The 9,105-nt window shown below is 42.1% G+C and overlaps 1 protein-coding gene across 1 annotated transcript in view; it reads right to left on the minus strand.

Annotated features, from left to right (window-relative positions):
- LRP11 (low density lipoprotein receptor-related protein 11) overlaps positions 1–9,105 on the minus strand; it is a 37,627-nt gene that overhangs the window by 26,462 nt on the left and 2,060 nt on the right. Inside the window, exons 2-3 of the mRNA XM_012735067.1 lie at positions 9,055–9,102; positions 610–767 (exon numbers count right to left, since the gene is read on the minus strand). Coding sequence (XP_012590521.1) covers positions 610–767; positions 9,055–9,102 — 206 coding nt within the window. The remainder of the gene's footprint in view (positions 1–609; positions 768–9,054; positions 9,103–9,105) is intronic.

Consider the following 9,105-nt stretch of genomic DNA (forward strand, 5'->3'; position numbering starts at 1 on the left):
TCAGCAACCAAAAAAATAAACACATGCCTTTTGTAGCAACATGGATGGAGCTGGAAAAGATCATGCTTAGTGAAATAAGCCAGAAAGGAAAAATATCAGAAGGTTTCACTCATAGTAGGAGGATAACAGACCAGGCAAGAAAATAATAATAATGAACAGGTATATACCAGGCACATTTTATGGGGGTGGAGTGGAGAATGGGACCAAAAACAGTGGGGGGAGGAAATGCACTGGACTATGGTGATGGCACATGGGTGATTTGGTGATGGGAAGCCCAAGGGGATTACAACTGAGATGGAAAAATGTACAAAATGATGTAAAAATAAACTATTACATTATTCATTGAAAAAAAAAAAAAGGCAGAACAAGGGAAAGCTCCAAAGGAAAGGCTCTGGGTCACTGTTCACTCAATGATTTTCAGCCATTGGTGGAATACTGTGTATGCTTTGTATACCTTGTTTCCACTCTTTTGGGTAGATACCTAGGAGTGGGATTGCTGGGTCATACCTCTCTGTCAGCTTACCACTATGTTGGGGACAAAATCCTGGTTGTTACCTAAGACCCTGTCGCTGAAACTTTAACTTTCATTACAATGATAACATGAGTTACCTTCATGTCCACTGAGGGGTCACCTTGTAGCAGTGTCCACTCATACCGGACGATGGCGTGGTCATCCGTGCTCCCTCGCCCATCCAAAATTACCTCGTTTGTGGGCAGATGCAAAACCAGATCCTGCCCAGCCTTGCTAACTGGGGGCTCATCATTTGCTGTGAAAGAAGATAAACAATTTGTAAGAGATTTTTTTTTTCCTAATTTACTAAGAGAGACAGCTTGTTTGCTGGAATAGTCCAGCAAGAACTGCTGAGAGAATGCCTACTAACTGAAAGTGAAGACTATTGTATTCCCCCCTTTTTTTTTTTAAGATTTATTTGGCGTGGCAGACCTCTTCTGACCCGCCTGCTGCTCCTCTCAGCAGTTTACTTTTGGCAATCTGCCTGTTCTGCTCCTCACTCTGTCTCTGGTGAATCCTTTCACTCACCACACCTCTGGTCTATACCCTAGATCTGTAAGCATAAATAAATAAATCTTAAAAAAAAAAGATTTATTTATTTATGCATTCAGAACTGGGGACAGGCCAGAGGTGCAGGGGGATGAGAGGGTTCACCAGAGATAGAGTGGGGAGCAGAACAGGCAGATCAACGAAGTACACTGCTGAGGGGAGCAGTGGGCTGGACAGGAGAGGTCTGCTGTGCCATGTGGGTCAGCTCCCTGGTCGGGATCAAACTTATGCTTCAGTGGCTGCGACAGCTTCACAGTGCTGTGCTTTAACCCGCTGCGCCACCATGGAGTCCCCCATTGTATTCTCTTAATAAGACAAAAATATGCCACCATGATGACTATGGGATCCGGCTAGCACCTGGATAAGAGGAAGTGTGGAGTGTCAGCCTCCAGGACAGCTGGGTCAGAATGGGGGTGCACCAGAGCAGCAGGGCCTGTGAACATCTGGAGAAGCATTTAGATTCTATAGAATGAAAATTTGTATTAACTTAAAAACCATTTAAGTTTAAAGTTCTAGGAAGTGGATTTATCAAAGAAAATATTTTTGAAACAAATTTTAAAAAGTCAAATTCACCTCTCATGTAGGCTCTTCTTAACCTCAGCTTAAGAAAAACAGAAGTGATATATTCAATGGATGAGAAAAATTAAATCTGAAAAGTTAAGGCACGTTCTTGAATTCATACAGAAGATCCACATAGAAACTCTCTGGAATCCAACTTTTCATTTAGGGAACTAGAAAACGTTCACAGCTTCTAGCAACTAATTTTTATAACAGAGGCTAGAATACCATATTTCTAAGTTGTTTTAGAAAAGCACAACAAATACATACTTACTTTCAAGATTTATTTATATAAATAAATCTAAATAGAAGAACTGGAGTATAGGCCAGAGGTATAGGGGTGGTGAGAGAATTCACTGGAGACAGAGTGGGGAGCAGAACTGGTGGATCTATAAAAACATACTATTGAGGGGGGCAGCAGGGAGAGGGCAGAGGTCTGCTGCACCATGGGAGGGGGGGTCAGCTCCCTCCCAGGGGACTGAATTTAGGCAGCAGCAGTGGTGATAGCTTGATAGCGCTGAGACTTAAATCCTAGGCCTAGGGAGGCCTAAAACAAAGCTGTATTGACCTTTGACCTGGAATGGCACTAAATAATCATGTTCACGTAAACATTAATATTTAACAGACAGCTGCTTCACTGATGACTGACGGGAGAAGCTGCATACAGAAAGCATGTTTAAGGGCAGAGTTGTGAATACTGTGATCGCTTTAAGCTGCTCACTTTGAAATGAGACCCAAATGCACATATATTTTAAAGACACAGTATATAACAGTCCTCCTCCCCATCTGTGGAGCCTCTCAAGGCCCAGCCACCGCAAAGGCAGAACTTGTAGGTACTTGAGATATGGTTTCTCTCAGCAAGAATGCCACTGGCAGCCTCAGAGGAAGAGGTCTATTCTCTCACAGCATATGTGTCTAGCGAGCAGGTGATCTCATTTCTAGACTCATGTAAAACACTGAGGACTAGTAACTGATTTAAATAAGCAACACCCTGCCTAAAAAGAACTATTTTGTGCCTTTTCCCTCTGAGAAAGATCCAGTGCCTCCTATCTGTATTCTGCTTCTCCCAGAGTATTGCTAGGCTCTTGTAGAGAACTCTCTTTTGGTTCTGGAAGGTACGTAATGGTTTATTTTGTGATTCTGAGAAGCATCTCACACTTCAGAAGTAACACATTAGTTATCATCCAATTGCATTAAAATGCATTGTAAAATACTGTTTTTAAGAAGACAAACTAAAATATAACTATATGCTATAAACTGCAATGAATGCTAATAGTTTTTTAACGTCTTCAAGAAGTTAACCCCCACTATTTAAGAAGGAAGAATCAGATAACTGCTGTAATGTCCCACATTTTATAAACTTATTACTTTTGCCTCTCTTGGAAAAAAAAAATCATTGCTTTTCCTTTAAGGGACTTTTAATGTATAATTTGTGAACACAGGGAAACCCTCCTATCCTCTAAACTGATCACTGTTGTATTTGAGTAACACCATTAGTCCAGGCAAATGACAATGTATAATGTGTTTTAAGATGAGTCTGAACTTAGCATCTACCTAGAAACAGGCCTTAAAATTAAACACAAAAAGAGGAAGAGTGTGCTATCACTTAAAAACATTTGACATGCTCATGAAGAAAACATGTAATTTTGAACTTTTGCTATAAAAATGTAACAAATCAATGTTATAAACAAGAAACAGATTTTTTTTTGAAAACTAATCGTACTTGTTAAGATCTACAGAGGAGAAAAAAGACTTATATTGATTTATTGTAGCCTTTCAAAGTAACCTTTCTCCAGAGAAAAATGACAGTGTAAACTAATATGATTTAGAACACACTTCTGTGAACAGAGCCTTAAAACAAGGAAGAGGTTCTGGGGTTTGGGTTTATACTGCCAAGATACAAACCACTTGGGGTTTGGAGGTCAGAGGGCAACAGAGGAAGAGGACAGATGATAAGAGGTGGGAACATGTGACCGGTAAGCCCATTGTCGTTCTGGTTTGGTTCTGGTTTTCAATTATTTTTTTCCTGATAGTAACACTTTTTTAAAAAGATTTATTATTTATTTATTTATTTTTATTTTAAAATGATTATTTATGTATGCATACAGAGCTGGGGTACAGGACAGAGGTGCAGGGGCGGTGAGAGGATTCACCAGAGACAGAGTCGGGAGCAGAACAGGCAGATCGACGAAGTACACTGCTGAGGGGAGCAGCGGGTGGGTCAGGAGAGGTCTGCAGTGCCCTGTGGGTCACCTCCGGGGCAGGCGGGGATCAAACTCATGCTGAAGTGGCTTTGGCTTCTTAATGCTGTGCTTTAACTCACTGTGTCACCAGGGAGGGCCCCAGATTTATTGATTTTTATGCATATAAAAACTAGGGTGTATAACACAAGATATGCAACCTCTGTCGACAGACATATTCCAGGTGGAGGGAATGCTCTCAAAAATCAGATTTTCCATGCTAACTTATGTTATGACCTCCCTTTTTTGTATAATCATAATATCAAAATATCCTGAGCGACCTTCAGTTTACAACTGGATTGCCTTAGCCTCTTAAGGCGCTACCTGGCCCAGACAAGCAAGCACTGCACCTGGGTGAGAAATTCCTCTTGAAGTCAAAAGGCTGATTAATAAAAGCAATTGGCTGTCATTGCAAAGTCAATATTAAGGCAGTATTGGAATATACTCTTTTACTGCCCAGATGGAAGAAAACCTAACTCTCATCACTCTACTATCTCATAAGCCTTCTATTTAGTTTCTAAAGAACCATTCAAACTTCCTGCTATCTAGTCCTTAGATATGGAAATTCACCCAAGTCATCTATTCAGAGCTAATCAGGTTTTTTACTGCCTAAATTTCAAAACATTTCACTTAAGCTTTCTAATTTTTTCCAGATTCTACTATCTAGTCTTTAGATAAGGAAATTCACCCAAGTCTCCTCTTCAGAGCTAATTAAGTTTTCTACTGTCTAGACTTCAAGGAAATTCACTTAAACTTTCTAACATGTTTTTCAAAGAACTTTACCATAATTTGATTTACAAGAAAATTCCCTCTGCCTGCCTTCACTTTCCTTCACCTCCTAGGATATCTCAATTAGAATGAAAGCCATTAAGTAATAGATAAGGTTTGAGGGACTTTATTTTGGTTAATCTTCACTATGGTAAATATAGAAATATTAGTCTTATACTTTGTGAATCTATGTACCTGTTTTAAACTTGATAGATTGATTTTAAATGTTATAATCTCAACTAAAGGTCAATATGACCCCAGACTATTCTTAGAAAAAAGGTGATTGTGATCTCAGCCCTTTTCATAGGATAACGTCATCCCACAGCTGCTTGAAATGTATAAAATAAACCTCTGCTAAAGGCAGAGCAAGACTTGCACCCCACTCTGACTCCCCTGTCTTCTTCACGCCCACTCTCCTTGGCCCCCTAATTTTTTTTTTTTTTTTAAAGATTTATTTATTCATACAGAACTGGGGCACAGGCCAGAGATGCGGAGGGTGAGAGGATTCACCAGAGACAGAGTGGGGAGCAGAACAGGCAGATCGACGAAGTACACTGCTGAGGGGAGCAGCGGGCGGGTCAGGAGAGGTCTGCGGCGCCATGTGGTCACCTCCGGGGCAGGCGGGGATCGAACTCATGCGGAAGTGGCTTTGACTTCTTTAGTGCTGTGCTTTAACCCGCTGCGCCACCAGGGAGGCCCCCTAATTTTTTTAATATCTGCTCACCGACATGGTTCCCACCTTAGGATCCTGCCTGTGTCTGCCTTTCAACAGCCTGAGATCAGGGTAGGTCCCCAAAAGGTGTAGGCCAGAAGTCAGGGCAAGGGGTCAGAGGATTCCCCAGAGACAGAGTAGGGGCAGGACAGGCCGATCTACTGAAACACAGTGCTGAGAGGAGCAATGCGCAAAACAGGAGAGGTCTGCTGCGCCATGTGGGACACCTCAGGGGCCCGGGATAGAACTTGTGTTGCAGTGGCTGCTGCTAGTTCATAGCGCTGTGCCAAGCTTTAACCCATTGCGCCACACTTTTAAGAGTAAATTGCCCATACCCACAATAGCAGCACTGTGTCAGCATTTTGCGTCTATGTTGTTTCAGTCCTTCTCCGCATTCTACTGCAGCTCTGCTAACAATGATGTCTGTGTACTAGCCACTATGCTAGGTGCTTCTGAAGTATAATTTCACTTAACAGTCAAAAGCCCCCAAGGCAGATATTATCCTCTATATCACACTTTGAGAAATTTGGTCAGAGATGTTAACTTAGTTGCCTGAGGTCACACAATTGAACACATTTGTCAGTCCCAGATCTTCCCTACAGAAAAGCCCTGCCTTTCCCACTGTAGCTTCAGCAGGAAGGTGTGTTCCAATTACAATAAATACAAATTTACACCCCTAATTTAACGTACCAACTTACTAATACATTCCATTTGCTGTGTTTATTCACATATCCTAACATTGCTCATATTACTACATAAACTTCACAACTGTCCTTTAATTTAACTTCATGTTAATTTCAAATGACCTCTACTATGGGTATTTACTTTGTTGCCAGTTTTTTTTTCACCATTATTAGCAAGGTCATGACAAGCATTTTCTGTTGAAACTTCTCTTTAGTGTAAACATTTTCCTTCAAGCTATTCTAGAATGAATTAATGACTACTTTTAATGATCTTTGCTGCATATATCCCGCTTGATTTCCAAAAGATGGCACCGATTTACACTTTCAGAACCAGTAAGATTAAACTAAATTTTCCACATGTATGCCAGTATGAGTAAACTGATTTTTTTCAATTCATTTGCATTTCTTTGAATAATTCTGAGGCTGAAGATTGTCCCCATGTTATCAATTCTACGTCTTCTTCTGGAACTGTTTTCTTTTTTTAAAGATTTAGTTATTTATACATACAGAACTAGGGTACGGGCTAGAGGTGTGGGGGGGGCGGGTGGTGAAAGATGCATCAGATTCAGAGTGGGTAGGACAGGCAGATTGACTGAAATACATTGCTGAGGCGAACAGCAGGTGGATCAAGAGAGGTCTGTCATGCCACTTGGGTAACCTCCAGGCTGGGAATCAAATCATTGCTCTGAAGTAATAGATTCATAATATGGTGCTTTAACCCACTGCCAGGATACAAACCACCAGGGAGGGCCCTATTTTTCGCTTTTGTGGCTGATTAACATAAGCTCATTCTATTAACATGGTCAATTTTATCTCATATTTTCTAACTCTGATTTATAATTCTTTTTGTTTCTTGACATAAAGAAATTTCTTAAAACGTGAATATGACCTATTTTTATGACCTCTTTAATAGATTAGAAAGTTATCTTCTCTCCAGATTGATAATAGCAAGTTTATTTTCTTCAAGTCTTCCTATGTATGCAGTAACTTATGGCTTCCTTAAAAATATTTTTTTATTGTGGCCCTCCCTGGTGGCGCAGCCGGTTAAAACAGCATTAAGAAGCTAAAGTCCACTTCCGCATGAGTTTGATCCCCGACTGCTCCGGAGGTGACCACATGGTGAGGCAGACCTCTCCTGACCCGCCCGCTGCTCCCCTCAGCAGTGTACTTCGTGGATCTGCCCGTTCTGCTCCCCACTCTGTCCCTGGTGAATCCTCTCACCCTCCGCATCTCTGGCCTGTACCCCAGTTCTGTATGAATAAATAAATACATTTTTTTAAAAAACTATTTAAAAATATTTTTTATTGAACTTGGAGTTTATTTGCATGTGGCCAGGTACACATCTTGATGTATTTTCCCTAACATCCCCAAATAATTCTCTCAATATTACTTATTAAATATAATTGCCTCTCTTGTGTGACATTTATTTATAGTACAAAAGGGAGGAACTTAAATTTGAGAAAGATCCCTGGAGGTGTTTGGTCAGACACCAATGGAGATTAACTTTGAACTGGAAAGACAGAGAGTCTATTTTTGATTTCCCAAACCCACACAACACAACTCCACAACCCACTCACTCCACAGCCAAATGGCACAAAAGCACAACCACACAACTAACAGGTTGAAAGCCTTGGGCCAGTTACTTTGTCTCATCGAAACTTCCAGTACACTGGGGATTGGATTGGAACCTACCTTTTGGGTGTGGTGAGGACAGAGTGAGCTAATGCTTCCAAGGTGCTTAGAACAGTGCCCAGAACCACATTCAATACACTTCAGCCACCAGTACGATGACAGATTCCACTGTAAATTTGTTCTATCTCCTCTGACCTGGCCTTTCCTCATGATCTTTTCTTCCCAAATGGACCCAAAACACATTCTTTGCGGTAGATTTTCGGAGTCATTTCAGAAGCTCACAGAAATCAGAAAAACAAACACTGGAGAAGACAGAACGTGTGGTTCAGAAGCAGACATAGCTTCCTCAGGTGCGGCACCTGGCTGGCAGAACGGGGCATTTGGGTTGGTAACTCTCCCTCCTGCCAGCAGAATAAGGGGCCTGAGCTGCTCCCTTCCTTCCAGGATCCCAAGCTCCCAGGGCCCCAGGAAGTGTGAGCGGGGCCTGGCTCTCCAAGTGAGGGCCGCACCCAGTGCCCACTCATATTTTACTCCGAAACAGCTACTGAATCCCTAAACAAAGACCTCCACCAGGGAAGAGTAAAGAAGAAAAACTGGCGCACAATTTTACTAGAAAAACAAGCATTTCCCCCATGGACATGTTCATTCCATGTTTATTTTCCTTTTGGCCTTCCTGCCCTTGTGGTGGCAAATTCCTCCAACTCTGTAGTGAGAACAAGGGACGGGAACTTGGTTTCTCTGCTCTGGGCTTTCAGATCCACATTCCCACAGAGAAAGGATATGTGGGTTGGGGTCAAGGGGAGTCAGGGGTGCAACCCGGTATCCTGCCCACTGGGTTTCCTTCAGCACTGGCTGTAATAGACACTTTTACTTTTTTGAGAGGTCTGATGTAATAGGCCAGATGAACATCGATTTCATATTTGATCTACAAAAAGATTTGCTTTTCAATTACTAAAAAAAGTTCGTGTGTGTGTGTTTTAAAGAAAAATGAACAGGGCGTGGTGTGAGCAATCTGGCATCTAGTCAGATTTTGCTCTGGGAATTCCTCGACACAAAGCATGCCTTATTCTGAAACTAAAATAAATATTTGCTTTTCACAGCTTTTCTCTTTTAAATCATGAATGCTCTCAGACTGGCTTCTAGGAAAGTAGCCATCAAGCTGGGGTTTTTCAGAACCTGCCCCCCACCTACCCGCCCGAAGACTGAAAAATGAAAGTCACTCCTCGGGAGTCCTGCAACTGAGCTAAATAACGTGAAAGCAAGAGTGTTTCCTTTCTGAGCTAACTGAAAACGAGGGCGTTTCCTTTCTAACTTGGCCCAAGAACGGCCAGCCGTCTTGCCCAGGCCCCGAGAGGTTAGAACGGTCAGGAGCACCCCAAGCCCCCTCCGTGGGGTGCTTACCCGGCCGGGAGGCAGTCTGGGCGGTGGCCGGGGCTCCGGCTTCCAGGCCTT

The sequence above is a fragment of the Condylura cristata genome, unplaced genomic scaffold (genome assembly GCF_000260355.1).
Source record: "Condylura cristata isolate star-nosed mole 26May11 unplaced genomic scaffold, ConCri1.0 scaffold00001, whole genome shotgun sequence".
Taxonomy (NCBI): domain Eukaryota; kingdom Metazoa; phylum Chordata; class Mammalia; order Eulipotyphla; family Talpidae; genus Condylura; species Condylura cristata.